Raw genomic sequence first — 17,131 nt, forward strand, 5'->3', positions numbered from 1 at the left:
AGCACAACACCCCATAGCCCCATTCAATTCCCATGCAATGCAATTCATTGAGGGCTTATGGTAGGGGAAAATAGCCAATAAGGAGTTTTTGCACAAAAAAACACCTGAACCTCTTTGGTGGGGACGTAACAACTACAAAGAAAGGTAAGAAAGCCTTCTTGTATGGAATTCTTCTTTAAGTAACAGTGGTCCCCCTCCAGCAGCATCTACTGTAACCCACGTGCAAAAAAAAAAACGAGAAAAAAAACGTCAGACACTTCCTCTGCTCTCCGCTCCCCTACAAAGTACCCTGCCTGCGCCCTGTCATTGAGGAAGGGTGAAGATGTTAATCTTCCATATTTCCCTAATTAAACTCCGTGTCCCCCATTAATTACTCCCTAGTCTCGCCGAGCGATTTCCGGGGTAAAAATCCAAGCTGTCAGACTCCCTTTTATTGCGAACTATTAATTAGTAATTGGCTGACTCAGGTTGCGCTTTAAGTATTCTAGGGTGTGTGCGGTTTATGGGGCTATGCGCATGTTTCTCCACTTAGATTTTTAGATATTATGGTATGACCCGGCCGGGGATCGAACCCCCGACCTCCCAGTCTCAGGGCGGACACTCTAACCACAAGGCCACTGAGCTGGTTATATATAGGAGGAATGAGTGGCAGCAAGGTTTTTCCCTTCTTCATTTTGTTTAATTTCATTGTAAGCTTCTCCACACAACTCTACAAGCAAAGGGGAAATAATTCATTAACCCATTTTGACCTGGGAACGATTCTACAAAATGTCTTCTAAATCCTGACAGTTTTCTGAAAAACCTCTATGAATTATATGTATTTGGCCTCTGAAAATATGTTGTTCCAGGGAGGGACCCCCCCAGAAGCAAAGATTTGAGTTAAAAACTCGCTCCGTAACAATACATATTCAAAGATTGCAGGCACATTTTCACGATTTTTCAAAAATAGCAGACCTACAAGTTCATAGCGCGGCACTCGGTGCCGCGCTATGAGCTTGTAGATCTGCTATTTTTCAATAGCTAAAGTATAACATAGTGATTATAACACCAAAAGGATGTTCCCACCTGAAATGCGTTAAACATAGTTGCGGTAGTGGTAATACGGTAGGAATGATGCCTGTCCATTGTCTGGCCAACACACAGCCATGAAAGCAGAGAGGGTCTCCAAAGGTTTCCTTGAATTTCCGCAGCTGATTCTGAACGTAATGAAGTGCCTCTGCCCCTCTCATACCGCTGAGAAGGCTGAGCACATTTCAAATTTATTCTGAAGCACATTTGGAATTTAACAACACCATCTGTTTGTTGGGAAAGGCCAAGAAGCTCATACGATGATTCCTATTGAACACAAACACACTCATTTCCATTTTCCCAAAAAAATACATTAATTTGAAATTGAAAATCTGAAAGAAACATATTTTCCCTCAAAGCAAAATTCAGTGTGTCGATGCCAAGCTAATAGAATATAACTCTGTTTGTATTAGTGCTAATTCACATGATATCTCTCATTTACACACCCGTACGGCCCTTTGGAACCCGACCACTCAAGGACACTTTGAGACCCCAAATGGACCCATAAGGGTCCATTTAAGGGTCCATTTTAGGGTCCATAAGGGTCCATTTAGTTCCATTTGTACACTGAAAACACACTTGTACACCATTTGTACACTCAAGGACACTTTAAGACCCACTGGAGGAACTAAGGGTCCATTTAGTTCCATTTGTACACTGAATTGCACACCCATACGGGGCCATTTGGAACCCACTCAAGGACACTTTGAGACTCACTAGAGAATGGGTTCCCAAAGTGGGGTCCGGGGACCCCTAGGGGTCCTTGAGGGAGTTCCAGGGGGTACCTAGCTAGAGATAGTTAGGAAACAAATGGACCCTTATGGGTCTGTAACTCTGAGAGTGTGCAAATGGAACCAAATGGACCCGTTAAATTAACAGTGGCTTTACACTATAAATTGGGGTACCAGAGATATAAATGCCATTAAAGGTATATTCAGTGATTTCACTTAATTCAAATAGCACTTATTTTTTTGTTTTGTTGTGATAATCCTCTCTACTATAGAGTGTGCTGGCCATATAAGGAGTTCCTCCCTGTCCCCAGTTAACCCCTGGGGGTCAAAAAACCTTAGGTTTCGTTTTTGACTCTCTATCCTGATTGGACGAAAGGCTGGGTCCCACAGCCAAAAACTAAACCTAAGGTTTTTTGAGTGAAATCACTGAATATACCTTTAAATTGGGGGTCCGTAGCATAATGCGTGTGGGGTATAAAACTGGGGGTCCATGAAATTAATATGATTCGGAAAAACTGCTAGAGCCGTAAAAATCCTCCCTTATCGGGTTCACTGGCATGTTTTCAAATGGGGGGTCCGTGGCCTAATAAATGTATTTTTGGGGGTCCTTGACACGAAAAAGTTTGGGAACCACTGCACCACTGTTCCATTTGTACACTGTGAATTGCACACCCGTGTATGGGGCCATTTGGAACCCACTCAAGGACACTTTGAGTTCCACTGGCGTTGCAAGAGTATGTTTTGAATGAGCCGACATGCACAATAGCAGCACCCTGTATAGTATCAACGCTATCAACTCAATTTACAATTTACAATTTAGGCATTTAGCAGACGCTCTTAATCCAGAGCGACTTACAATAAGCAAGAACAAAAAGCTGCAAATACATCACAAAAAAGCATTTATCATGAAACATGCGTAAGCTAAGAAAGTAACAGTGGAATATCTATATAATGAAGCTATACATATAAACTATACATCTATACTACTATGCTATACATATGTACTATGGCGTGCTATGACTACATACAATGCAATTATAGTGCTGTCTACACAACATGCTATAAGTCTGTATCAAATGCTATCTAAGTGTACATAAATGCTATCTAAGGGGGTGGGGTAAGTGCTATGGGCCATGATGGAGTCTGAAGAGGTGGGTTTTCAGACTCCTGTGAAGGAAGTCAGAAGAGGCCTCGGACGGAAGTATGAAGTTGTTTCCAAAATGGCTGCTGCTGACAATAGCAGATCTACAAGCTCATAGCGCGCCACCGAGTGGCGCGCTACGAGCTTGTAGGTCTGCCATTTTTGAAAAATCGAAGAGCGACTGACATACAGTAGAAGACATTTTTTAGAATCTGATCTCGGGTCAGAATGGAAAACTGTCAGGATGTAAGAAGACATTTTTAGAATCTGATCTCAGGTCAGAATGGGTTATAATCAGACCAGTGTGTGTCCAGTGGAAACCTCGTATGAATCTGATCTCAGGTCAGAATGGGTTAACTGAATCGGGCCGTAAAGAACGGAGCGCGCATCGTCCGACAGGCACAATTCTAGCAACAAACGCTAACGGTGACGACCAGTGTCCTATAAGCCTGTAGCCCTGCTACACTCCATCTCCACACTATATCGCAACACTCAAAGTGTCTAGTGATCCACATTTTGAGCGATAGGGTAATTTATTTAAGTAATTGAACATGAATATGCTCCTCGCCGACTCCTCAACCTGTGCTCACTGCTTCTTCTCCTCTCTCTCTGGGGAGGCTCAGCTCCTGTCAGTCAACAACTCGCCTCGACCCAGGGAGTCAGTGACGGGCGTCTGGGTATCCACTGTGTAGGAAAATATCAAGCTCTCCCTGATGGAAACACAATCTATTTTCTTCTGTGCATTTTTGCGTCAGCCAAATAGCCCTGCCTGTCCAGCCTCAGCACAGGGTTGAGGGTTTTTTTCCTGCACTATCAGTCATGTGCTTCCGTCCGTCTGCTTGGGGAAATAAATATATATATATATATATATACACAGTCACTTAAATTGTTTCCGTTTCAACGTGGTTACGCACGCACCTTGCTCAATTTATCATCGAATCTTATACGTAGATCTCAGTTAAGCCTATTTTTTTAGTAGAGGCGCATGTGGCTCTGAGGCTTCCAGTTGCTAGGGCAAAGAAGTATGTAAAGGAATAACCCATTCTGACCTGAGATCAGATTCATACCAGGTTTCCACTGGACACACACTGGTCTGATGAACCCATTCTGACCTGAGATCAGATTAAAAAAAATGTCAGTCGTTCTTCGATTTTTCAAAAATAGCAGACCTACAAGCTCGTATCGCGCCACTCGGTGGCGCGATATGAGCTTGTAGATCTGCTATTTTTCAATAGCTAAAGCATAACATGATGCTAACACCAAAATGGGTCCCCGTTCAGAATGGGATAATAAGAGCTTTTCTTTTGTTTTGTTCTTACATTTTAATCATAATGTATTATTGCAGTAGGCATACACTTAATTCTCACATTATCCTATTGTAAATAACGCACCAGATATACAAATATGAAACTAATTATGTTTGCTTCCACCGCCAAAGCTGCTGACTTTACTGGTAAGATTTGTTCTGCTTTGGGAAATTAGCAAAAGGATAAAAAAAAAAAAAGAATATTGAAAGAAGAAGAAATAATAAAAGTTTGACAGAAGTTTAATACATTTGTGGGCCAAAAAATGTCTCTTTTGATACAGTGTTGTTTTTTGGTAGCAAATTTCTATTTTAGTTTTAGTCATAGTCTCCTGAATAGTTTTCACTTAGTTTTAGTCACATTTTAGTCGCCTGGAATGTTCTAGTGTTTAACTAAACTATGCCTTCCCGGGTCTACCCTATAGAACTTTGGTGGGATTCATAATCACGCCATTTTGGATGATGTTTCTGACTGATATTTCTGTTGCTCGATTCAGTATTTTGATATTCATCGTGGGTGGTTTGGTTCCCCAGATAAATGGTTGGTGTAACTCTGCCTTTTAGTAAACCGAGGATCCTTGAAAAGAAAAAGAAAAAACGTTTGAGAATCACTGCTGGAGACAGTGTTGTTTTTGGCAGCAAATTTCGATTTTAGTTTAGTCATAGTCTTTGGACTGAAACTTCATTTAGTTTTAGTCACATTTTAGTCACCTGGAAATGTCTTAGTGTTAGTCTAGTTTCAGTCGACTAAATGTCATAAGATTTTAGTCGACTAAATCTACAGGTGATTTAGTCGACTAAAATGAAATTTGGCGGGGCTTGATGACGTCGTAATGAGTGTTTTTACACTTGCTGAAAATAGCCGATCTACAAGCTCACAACGCGTCGCAACGCGACGTGTTGTGAGCTTGTAGATCAGCTATTTTCAGCATGCAACCAAGAGTAAAATGACTTATACTGGATCTCTTTTTTTTTTTTTTTTCTTTTTTTTTTTTTTTTGCGGCTTACGCCTTTTATTGATTTTTGAAGGGACAGACAGTAGGCTGACAGGAAACGGGAGAGAGATGGGGGGATGACATGCAGTAAAGGCCGTGTCGGGTCCGGGAGTCGAACCCGCGGCACACTGCGACTGGATTACCAGTTTGGTGCCCAGACCGTTACGCTACGGCCTGGGCCTATACTGGATCTCTTGTCCACTACTTCCCTCCTAACATTTTAGTCTAGTTTTTATTTGTCGACGAAATCGTCAGTATATTTAGTCTTAGTTTTAGTCACCACAGCATAGTTTTCATTTAGTTTCCATTCGTTTTTGTCAGTGGAAAAAGGTAGTCGACGAACATTTTAGTCGTCTTAGTTTTAGTCGACGAAAACAACACTGGCTGGAGAGAAACAAAAACAAAACAAATGAACTCTGTTTCTGACCCAGCGTTCTCTCCGTCCGTTCCCTCCCTCCCTCCAGACGTGGGCTCGGTGGAGGGCCTGGCGTACCACCGCGGCTGGGACACCCTGTTCTGGACCAGCTCCACCACCTCCACCATCACCCGGCAGACGGTGGACCAGAGCCGGCCCGGAGCCCTCGTGCGCCAGGCCGTGGTCAGCCTGTCGGAGGAGGACCACCCGCACGTCCTGGCCCTGGACGAGTGCCAAAAGTCAGTCCGAGAGGCTCCGCAGAGTCTCGCCTCTAACTCTCTCTCTCTCTCTCTCATCACACACACACACACACTCGCTCTAGCCCATTTAGGCCTGACGTCGAAAGAATATATATTCAAAGATTTGTGCTGCGTTTTTTTCAAAAAATAGCAGACCTACAAGCTCATAGCGCGCCACTCGGTGGCGCGCTATGAGCTTGTAGGTCTGCTATTTTTCAATAGCTACTAAAGTATAACATAATGCTTAGTTAAAACACCAAAAGGGGTTCCCCGTACAGAATGGGCTAGTCTATCACCCTCAATCTTCCTCTATCTCAGTGGTTCCCGACCTCGTCCGTCCTTGGAAACCCTGCGTTCTTCTACATCTGACAAAAAAAAGCTCTCCTCCCGTAGTTGAACACACACACACGTGCACGGCCGCACGTGTGTCACGCACGCCATGTGCATTTTTCAGACAACCACTTATTACAGTCCATAATAATACTTCTCGGACTCGTACACCACACAGAACAGAAATATAGCGGCTATTTATATCCGACCTCGCTATATGCGGCGAGTTGAGTTTTAGATCTGTTATTTTTGCTCTTTTTTTTTTAGGGGCACTAGCCCCTCCTATATTCAGCTATATTGTAGATTATTGTCCTAACACAAACATTACATTCCCATTGACAATGAATAGAGAATTTACGTCATATATGCAGACGAGCAAATTGGCTATTTCGGTCCTACACAGAGATTACATTTCCATTAACAATGAAGCAATAGACAATTCGCGAAAATAGACATGTTACGTCATGATGACGCATATTCAGCTGTTAGTGTAGATCTTCGTCTTACACGTCTACGTCGCTTCGTGCAGCATCGTGAGCTTGTAGATCTGCTATTTTCACTGGTTTGGGTCACGGGGAGACAACACATTTATCTGAACAGCTGAACCACTGTACCTAACAGACAAGACCCTGTGATCCAGTGGTGATTTCGTCGACTAAAACCAAGACGAATAACGTTCGTCGACTGACGAAAACTAAATGGAAACTAAATGAAAACTTATCTATGGTGACTAAAACTAAGACTAAATATACTGACAATGTCGTCAACAAATAAAAACTAGACTCAAATGTTAGGAAGGGACTATAGTGGACAAGAGAGTAATTTTACAATTAGTTGCATGCTGAAAAAATAGCCGATCTACAAGCTCACAACGCCATTACGAGTCCCCACCCAAATACATTATGTTCGACTAAATCAACTGTAGATTTAGTCGACTAAAAATCTTATGACATTTAGTCGACTAAAACTAGACTAACACTAAAACATTCCGGGGTAACTAAAATGTGACTAAAACTAAATGAATACTATTCGAGAGACTATGACTAAAACTAAAATCAAAATGTGCTGCCAAAGACAACACTGCTGTGATCTTTATAGGGCCCTCTCAAGGGTTTTCCGCCCATATCTCTTAATTAATAATAATAATCTTTATTGTCCCGAAAGATATGTCTTCACAATCTGTTCAACAACCCACATCAAAAACAACACAGAGCACATAACACCAAGACGATACAAAATCAAAACATGAGGTCCCCACTGTCCCCATCCGGGGGCAGTTTGTTTAATGCCTTTATTCCACCCTCTCTCTCTCCATCTCTGTTATTCATCACCCAAAACGTTTGGCGGTGCTTTATGCTGCAGTGTTCTGCATGTCGGGAACGTCACATTTGTCACTCTGCGACGACGGGAACGTTTGTTTACGCTGCACATATTTATGCTACTCGCTATAGGAGTCGTTTGCTACGACGCGAGCGTGTGACTTAGCCCCTTTTGGGCGGGAACCCCCTGTTGGTGTTAGCATTATGCTATGCCTTAGCTATTGAAAAATAGCAGATGTACAAGCTCATAGGTCTGCTATTTTTTTTTAAGTCGTCAAAATGTGGCGCAAATCATTGAATATTATATTTCAGAGCGAACATTTGTAACTAAAATATTTGCTTCTGGGGGGGGGGGGGGGGGGGGGGGTCCCTGGAACTACATATTTTGAGATGGGGGTCCGTGGCCCAATAGAGATAATTCTGGGGGTCCTTGACATGAAAAAGGTTGAGCACCACTGACATAGAAACATCGTTTTTTCAGAAATTCAGATTTAGAAGCCTTTTTTTTAATCCGACATCAGTCCAAAATGACTTAATGTCTGTGGTGGCAGCCCCGGTGCATCTTTGCGCACAATAGCAATTTTGCGATATTGTTTAAAATGTGTTGTTTTTTTCCGCTACGATCCATTACGTGTGAAAAAGGCCCTTATTGCCTGTACCGCGTCGTCCACAATCCCCAACAACACTGAAATGATTTATAACTTCAGCAGAGGGGCCCTAGCTATAGCTATAGCTGCTGTCTTTTGGAGTTATATTCTTCACACTTGTTATGAGGTGTTTGGCATTCTGATCTGTACTCTTAAGGAGAGTGAGATTTGCAGCCTCGGAGTATGCGGTTTGCAAGGAGACAGGTAATTGGTTTGACACTTCCATTTGTGTGCCAGTTTTGAAAGAAGCAGAGAGGAGAAGTGCCTGAGGTGTTTATTTTTCTCTCCTTAACCCCCCACCCCCTCCCCTCCTCCTCACACAACAATGCGCCGATGTTCCTGTTACATCTCCTTATGACACGTTCGTGAATATGACAACGTTACCACTGTAAGCCGCCTGGAAGGAAGGAAGAAAGAAAGACGAATAGAAAGTATCGTGGTTGGTAGTACTTCTCCTCGGAACGGCTATATAACGAAATTAATTTCCCTGACCTCGGACTGTATAACCCTCTCCTTGGTTGGCAATCTGTCGCGCCACGTCCTCCACTCTTCCTCCTAGAAATACTGTCTGATAATTAGAATCTAAACTGAAGTGATTAATTAGCACGTCGTCGACTGGCTGTGGCTTCCTGACCGACCGGGATGCTTATTAACCCCCCCGAGTGAGGAGGACTTCCACCGTGACTTCATTACGCCGTCGGGAGCGCACGGATCGGTTAGTCCTACTTCACCACGCCTCGAGGCTTCACCGAGACTCCTCGAGTTTACTACACCCCCAGAGCATCTTTCCATCCATCCATCCATCCATCTTCAACCGCTTATCCGTAGTCGGGTCGCGGGGGGCAACAGCTCCACCAGAGTGCTCCAGACTTCCCTCTCCAGAGCAACATTAGTGACTTCCTCCTGGCGGGGATTCAGAGACGTTCCAAGGCCAGTGAGTCGATGTGTTTCCTCCAACTGCGCCTTGGTCTGACCTGCGGGGGTCTCCTCCCAGTGGGACGTGATCCTTGGTCTGCCCCGGGGTCTCCTCCCAGTGGGACGTGATCCTTGGTCTGCCCCGGGGGTCTCCTCCCAGTGGGACGTGGTCCTTGGTCTGCCCCGGGGGTCTCCTCCCAGTGGGACGTGGTCCTTGGTCTGCCCCGGGGTCTCCCCCCAGTGGGACGTGATCCTTGGTCTGCCCCGGGGTCTCCCCCCAGTGGGACGTGATCCTTGGTCTGCCCCGGGGTCTCCCCCCAGTGGGACGTGATCCTTGGTCTGCCCCGGGGTCTCCCCCCAGTGGGACGTGATCCTTGGTCTGCCCCGGGGTCTCCCCCCAGTGGGACGTGATCCTTGGTCTGCCCCCCGGGGGTCTCCTCCCAGTGGGACATGGTCCTTGGTCTGCCCCCGGGGTCTCCTCCCAGTGGGACATGATCCTTGGTCTGCCCTGGGGGTCTCCTCCCAGTGGGACGTGATCCTTGGTCTGCCCCGCGGGGGTCTCCTCCCAGTGGGACATGATCCTTGGTCTGCCCCGGGGTCTCCTCCCAGTGGGACATGATCCTTGGTCTGCCCCGGGGTCTCCTCCCAGTGGGACGTGCGTCGAGGACCTCCCTAGGGAGGCGCCCGAGAGGCATCCTAACCAGATGCCCCAAACCACCTCAGCTGACTCCTTTCCAGGGGAAGGAGCAGCGGTTCTACTCAGAGTCTCTCTCGTGTGACTGAACTTCTCACACTATCTCTAAGGGAGATGCGGAAACCATATATCTCTATATATTGAAACTTTTTCTTTTTGTAAATTAATGCCCTACTATGTCGCTCACAAAGTGTCTATTTTTTAAACCTTTTCCGAGTAAAACTGAAAGTGACTTGATTCAGTCATTGATTCGTTGAATACTTTCATTTGCAAATTGCAAACAATTTAGCAACGCTAAAAGAATAAGCTGTGAAGCCCATATGGGCTATATGGTTTCCATTGTGGTCCTACGTATGTATTCATTTCATAATCAGGACACATACTGTGCAACACGATGTTAAACCACAATGAAACATATTCCGGTATATGAGGAGCTGGTTGTGACTCAATTATAATAACTTGGATCCACCGTGCTTCTGCCCGATAGCGACGGCATACAGTATGCTGTTGAATATGAACAAAAAGATATCCTCCATGCTCAAGAGAATCAGGAGAATTCCAATGCCAATGCCTTAATTTATTCTCTTTACCTGTGGGCGTTTTCTCTTCCCCCCCCCCCCCCCACACACACACACACACACACACCCCCATAATCTTGAAAATCCCTTACAGGGGGAGTATGTATATGAACAGATGTTCCTTCGAGGAACAACCTGCGATGCTAATCGGTTTCGTCAAAATGGAAATTAACCCATTTTGAACGGGAACCCCTTTTGGTGTTAGCATCATGTCCTGCTTTAGCTATTGAAAAATAGCAGACCTGCAAGCTCATATGAGCTTGTAGGTCTGCTATTTTTGAAAAATCGAAGAGCGACTGACATAGAAGACTTTTTTTTTTTAGAATCTGATCTCAGGTCAGAATGGAAAACTGTCAGGATGTAGAAGACATTTTTTTAGAATCTGATCTCAGGTCAGAATGTGTTAAGTGTCAGGACAGCTGTTCCCGTATCCGTCGTTGCCGGGCGCTCTTTACCGAGACGGCGTGGGCGCCTGGCACCAAGGTGCCAGCTATAGGCACTCCAATGTTGAAGCGCTGGGCCCTAGTGGTAAGAGGAAGGACTGCAGGCTGGACCCGTGGATTCTTGACGAGGAAACCCAATGCAGCCGAGCGCCCAATGTTAAAGCCCAGCTGCACTTCCGCATTTGGGCACCAAAATGTGGTGCCCAAATGCTGAATCAGCGAAAAAATGCGGAAATAGACGGTACTTCCGGCAGCCTTCCGGGTGCTTCAAAACGCCACTGAGCAACTTCCACTGACATGAATAGCGGAGGGGGCGGAGCTTCGCGCCAGTTTAGTCTCTATCCTTTTAATACTCTATGCCTGGCACTCAGCGTAGCAGATGAACCTATCGCACACCGGCGAGCGTCCGACGCGCGTTCACGCCTCGCCTGACGCTCCGATACGCCACCGTTCTATTTTCCAGGCGTTGCCGCGCCGCTGCGCACCCGGTGTGTGATGGGCTATAGACACCGACCTCTGGACATTTAATGCAGCCATGATTAATCCTCCCCTCCATCCATTAGTGTTTGTTCCCCCCCCCCCCTCTAGCCCCAAAGTGCCACCCTGACATGTTACAATAGCTCAGCTCTTTTTTACAGCCATCACGCTCTCTGCGCTCCGCTTCAATTTCCCCTGAACATATATTTGCTTTGTACTCTTTGCGGAGTGTGTGTGTGTGTGTGTGTGTGTGTGTGTGTGTGTGTGTGTGTGTGTGTGTGTGTGTGTGTGTGTGTGTGTGTGCGTGTGCGTGTGTGTGTGGTGTGCACGCAAATGAGGTGAAGGCAGACAGAGTCATGGTGACATCTTCTGCATGTCATCATGACCCAGCAAATACCTGGGAATGTTCCAGCAGTAAGACGAGGCTTGTTGTTGTGCTACTTTGCAGTCTCTTAAACCTTTTGGTTCCTAAACCTTTTCATACTGAAGTACCACCTCAGAAAATATCTGTCTCTCCAACTTAAGTACCACCATAATAACTGATGTTAAAATACAGGAGTCTAGACTTTCCCTTTTTATTCCTAAGCCAATAATGCTGCTGCTCTGACAAAACTTAGTCTGATCACTAATCGGCACAACTGACGATATTTATAATGTCATTAATCCGTTCTCAAATCTCCTATTGACGGCTAGGTGCTTATGGTCATTTCAGCTGGAGAGTTGCTTGGTCAGAACTGGCCCCAAACACATGAACGCGCTGTCCGTTGACTATCATTGTACACGTTCACAACGGACGACGCTCGTGCGCGTTCAACGGCAGCGCGTTCATGTGTTTGGGGCCACTCACCATTGCAATCCGTCCCAGAATGCACTCTGTTCCTACCAGGAAGGAGGAGTGAATCCGCCTCATGCGCTTTTGAGCAACTCAATGCAAGTGGATGGGAGGAGAACTTGGGTGTCTTCTCTATAGATATATATACTCTATGGGTCAGAACTACTACCTGTAGTAATATAAATATGTCATTCCACTTTTGTCTTTTTTCCCCTTTTTTTGGGGGCGACTCCTCTGAGTACCACCAGAGAGGGGATCAAGTACAACCACTGGTACTAGTACCACCAGTGGTTGGGAACCTCTGTCTTAACTTGAGAACTGTACTCCACTCTCAGTTATAACTATTAGCTATACTATTCAAGAGATCTGTGACAATCCCTGTCTGTGATCAGCATGGAGGGCATGCAGTGCTATGTTGTACCATGAGTGACGAGGGAATTTTAGGGCCTGACGTCGAAAATAAATAAAAAAAGTATTCTGAAAGAATATTATATTCAAAGATTTGTGCCACATTTTCACGATAAAAAAAAAATAGCAGACCTACAAGCTCGTAGCGCGCCACCGAGTGGCGCGCTACGAGCTCGTAGGTCTGCTGTTTTTGAGTTGTTTCTGGAGAACCTGTGTTTGTGACAGTGACATTACAAAAATGCAAATACTTTTCTTTTCTCCAGACATTATTCAACACGTGCGCCGCTTATACGCGTAACAAAAAAACGTGCAAGGCCAGGTTATAATCATGTTTATGCATGGGATGCAATTACGTTCATTTGAAAGCTGACACCGCAGGCAACGCTATAGTTAATGAGTATCTATTCTGACCGTTAACTGATACTGTATCATAGACAGCGCTCTATGACATCAAAACCACAGCGCAGTGAAATCGGAGCAGATTCTCATCATCTTTTGAAGTGCGGCTGCACTGTACACCCACCGCTGGGTTAATTTAATTTCACCTTTATTTATTCAGGGAAGGTCAAATCGAGAGAAAGCTCTCTTTTTTCCAAAGACGCCCCCGATTACGTCGGGGGCGTAATGTTTGTTAACACCAAACATGAGAGATATTATAGCTCTCATAATAACTAGGCCTACACCCTACAGAGTACAGACACATGTCAAAGTATTATTGAAATCCTTTTCCTCCAACTTTAACACATAATTGTAAACGGTTCCACTTGTGTGGGGCATAGTAAAGATAGGCGTGGTCTTACCCAGATCAGATGTGACCTGAGATCAACGTCTTCTACATCCTGACAGTTTTCCATTCTGACCTGAGATCAGATTTAAAAAATGTCTTCTATGTCAGTCGCTCTTTGATTTTTCAAAAATGTATCGCTTCTTCAACCTCATGCCATCAGGACAAAGATACAGAACCTTACCCTGGGAAAGGGTTCGTTTCAGTAGGAGTTTTGTCCCCTCAGCCATCAGGACAAAGATACAGAACCTTACCCTGGGAAAGGGTTCGTTTCAGTAGGAGTTTTGTCCCCTCAGCCATCAGGACAAAGATACAGAACCTTACCCTGGGAAAGGGTTGGTTTCAGTAGGAGTTTTGTCCCCTCAGCCATCAGGACAAAGATACAGAACCTTACCCTGGGAAAGGGTTGGTTTCAGTAGGAGTTTTGTCCCCTCAGCCATCAGGACAAAGATACAGAACCTTACCCTGGGAAAGGGTTCGTTTCAGTAGGAGTTTTGTCCCCTCAGCCATCAGGACAAAGATACAGAACCTTACCCTGAGAAAGGGTTGGTTTCAGTAGGAGTTTTGTCCCCTCAGCCATCAGGACAAAGATACAGAACCTTACCCTGGGAAAGGGTTCGTTTCAGTAGGAGTTTTGTCCCCTCAGCCATCAGGACAAAGATACAGAACCTTACCCTGGGAAAGGGTTTGTTTCAGTAGGAGTTTTGTCCCCTCAGCCATCAGGACAAAGATACAGAACCTTACCCTGGGAAAGGGTCTGTTTCAGTAGAAGTTTTGTCCCCTCAGCCATCGCGGCATTAAACAAACGATAGGATGGTTCTGTACACAGTGGGGAACTCATGTTTTTTTGTCTTGGCGTTATGTTTTTCTGTACTATGTGCTGTTTTTGTTGTTGGTGTTGAACAGACCTGTGAAGATGAATATCCTTCGGGACAATAAAGATTATTATTATTATCAGATTTCACAGTGGATAATGTTTAAAACCAAAGGCATCTTGTGAACCTGCATGGCCTGATTTCAAACAAGCTACATTTTAACACAGTGTTTTAATGGCGTTTGGTTTTTGCTGTTCTTCTTGTGGTCCGGCTGCAGCCTGATGTTCTGGACCAACTGGAACGAGCAGAGGCCCAGCATCATGAGGTCCACCCTGGCCGGCAACAACATGAAGGTCATCGTCAGCTCGGACATCCTGACCCCCAACGGGCTGACCATCGACCACAAGGCGGAGAAGCTCTACTTCTCCGACGGCAGCCTGGGACGCATCGAGAGGTGCGACTACGACGGCTCCAACAGATACGTGAGTACGAGTTCCCCCGAATTACAGACCACAAGTTTTTTTTTTTTTTTTGCTTTCCGGCTGTGACACTGTCTAGACCAGAAGTTCTGCTTTCCGGGCTGTGACACTGTCTAGACCAGAAGTTCTGCTTTCCGGCTGTGACACTGTCTAGCCCATTCTGACCTGAGATCAGATTCATACAAGTTTTCCACTGGACACACACTGGTCTGATTAACCCATTCTGACCTGAGATCAGATTCTAAAAATGTCAGTCGTTCTTTGATTTTTCAAAAAATAGCAGACCTACAAGCTCGTATCGCGCCACTCGGTGGCGCGATATGAGCTTGTAGATCTGCTATTTTTCAATAGCTAAAGCATAACATGATGCCAACACCAAAATGGGTGCCCGGTCAGAATGGGCTAGACCAGGGGTTCCCAAACTTTTTCGTGTCAAGGACCTCCAAATCAACATTTATTAGGCCCCATTTGAAAACACATGCCAGTGACCCCGAAAATGGAGGATCTTTTTTTTACGGTCTAGCAGTGATTCCGAAACATATTAATTTCATGGACCCCCCAGTTTCACACGCATTTATGCTACGAACCGCCAATTTAATGGCATGTCTATCTCCGGTAGCCCAATTTATATTGTAAAACCGCTGTCAATTTAACTCTGAGAGTGTACAAATGGAACCAAATGGACACTATCTGAGTTACAGACCCACAAGGGTCCATTTAGGTTCCTAACTATCTCTAATTGAGCTACAGTAGGGACCCCCTGGAACTCCCTCAAGTACCCCTAGGGGTCCCCAGACCCCACTTTGGGAACCACTGGTCTAGACCAGAAGTTCCCAACCGCCGATTTCACAGAGCGAAGCCGCTCAGTGGGACAAATACCAACCGCTACGCGAGACCATTTTGGTACATTAACGCCACAAATGTATTATTTAGGACCATTAATCGACAACAACGGGGAGGTATATGATTAATTCTAACGTGACTATCGACGGGGCCAGCGGTGGGCCGCCTAAACTCTAAAACATAATCTTTGCTTAGAGTTGGACGGAATGATTTCGATCAAGAGGTATTCACGTTTTAAAGATTTTCGGTCTCATCCGCTAAAATGGAGGTCCCAACCCGGAAATGACATCGAATGTTAGCCCATCAGACGCTCCCAGCCTGTGGAGTGATGCGATCGGTTTTGATATCAATAAATCTCCTGACTTTTATTAATCTCCGTGCTGAGCGCTGGGCGTTACTATTTGATAGGACGGAGAACTCTGTTTATGCCGGTCGGGGTGTTAACCATTTGAACACTATAGCAGCAGATATCATTTTTAAACAAACAAAACACATTTATGCGACGCAAACTAATTAGCCAATAGCCTGAGTGAACTCGGTGCATCTGAGTGTATCAGTGTGCATAATATGATGAATTGAAAATGGTGGACCCTCTCGTAAACAAGTGCAATGCTCGATGGCGTCGTCCACTCACAGTTGACAGCTTTTGTATTGAGTTGTTTGAAAATGATGTTGAAATGTACTGCAATTCTGCAAACTGCTGTTAATAGATACTTCAATCATTCAATCAATCGATCAATATCCAGTGCAGACTAACATTTTTCCAACACTAATGATGGTGCAGGCAGACAAGTCCATGCTGTAAAGCTATCTATGGCATGAGAAAATGCAATCTGCAACAACACCATTGTATACAATATGTGGTGGACCGGTTGTCCTTGGAATTAAAAACTTTGAAGCCGCTGCTCGCTGTGATTCAGAAGTAGCTCTCAGGTTCAGGTTCAGGTTCAGGTTTATTTGTCATTTGTATAGATACAGAGTATACATACAATGAAAATTATTTTGCTCAGAGCACTCTCCGTCTTACATACACAGGACATAAACAAACATCTAAGGTGCAAGAAAAGACAAAAAACAGTAAAAGAAAGTGCAAGTGAAGTGAAGTGCAATACAGTTCAAGGTCAGCTGTTCAGCAGCCTGACTGCCTGGGGGTAAAAACTGTTACTGAGACGGGTGGTGGTACGAGATTTGATGCTCTGGTAGCGTTTTTTGGAGGGGAGTAGTTTGAACAGGGTATTTGCGGGGTGGCTGGTGTCTTCCATGATGTTATGGGCTTTTTTCATACAGCGAGTGGTGTAGATGTTATGGAGACTGGGTAATTCTGTAGTGCCGATTTCTGCTAGAGAGATAATTATGTAGTCAGTCTTATTTGTCTGTGTTCCACTCACAGCGAGAAGCCACAGACGGTGAAGAATTGCCATATTATTGACAACATACCAGCATTATAGATTCCTTTCCCTTCTCAAATAGCAGCGAGCGGAGCTTGAAGTAACTGAGAATATTGATTTGGACAAGGTTAGACACACTGATGAGTTGTCTGACTATAGTGTATTGTATCGCACGCACGCACGCACGCACGCACAATAAAATAAGATTACGTACGCCACATTTCGGCTACTGTAGATATTTCACTGGCGCTGTTTTCCTTTTGCACAGTACAAGATTTCATATTTCA

At 44.9% G+C, this 17,131-nt stretch overlaps 1 protein-coding gene across 1 annotated transcript in view; it reads left to right on the top strand.

Annotated features, from left to right (window-relative positions):
• LOC310867033 (low-density lipoprotein receptor-related protein 1B-like) overlaps positions 1–17,131 on the top strand; it is a gene marked incomplete at its 5' end in the record, with an annotated part of 569,593 nt that overhangs the window by 357,935 nt on the left and 194,527 nt on the right. The window contains 2 exon segments of the mRNA XM_083776826.1: positions 5,703–5,892; positions 14,412–14,616. Coding sequence (XP_083632952.1) covers positions 5,703–5,892; positions 14,412–14,616 — 395 coding nt within the window.

Source organism: Protomyctophum parallelum (genome assembly GCF_964188405.1).
Source record: "Protomyctophum parallelum genome assembly, chromosome: 11".
Classification (NCBI taxonomy): domain Eukaryota; kingdom Metazoa; phylum Chordata; class Actinopteri; order Myctophiformes; family Myctophidae; genus Protomyctophum; species Protomyctophum parallelum.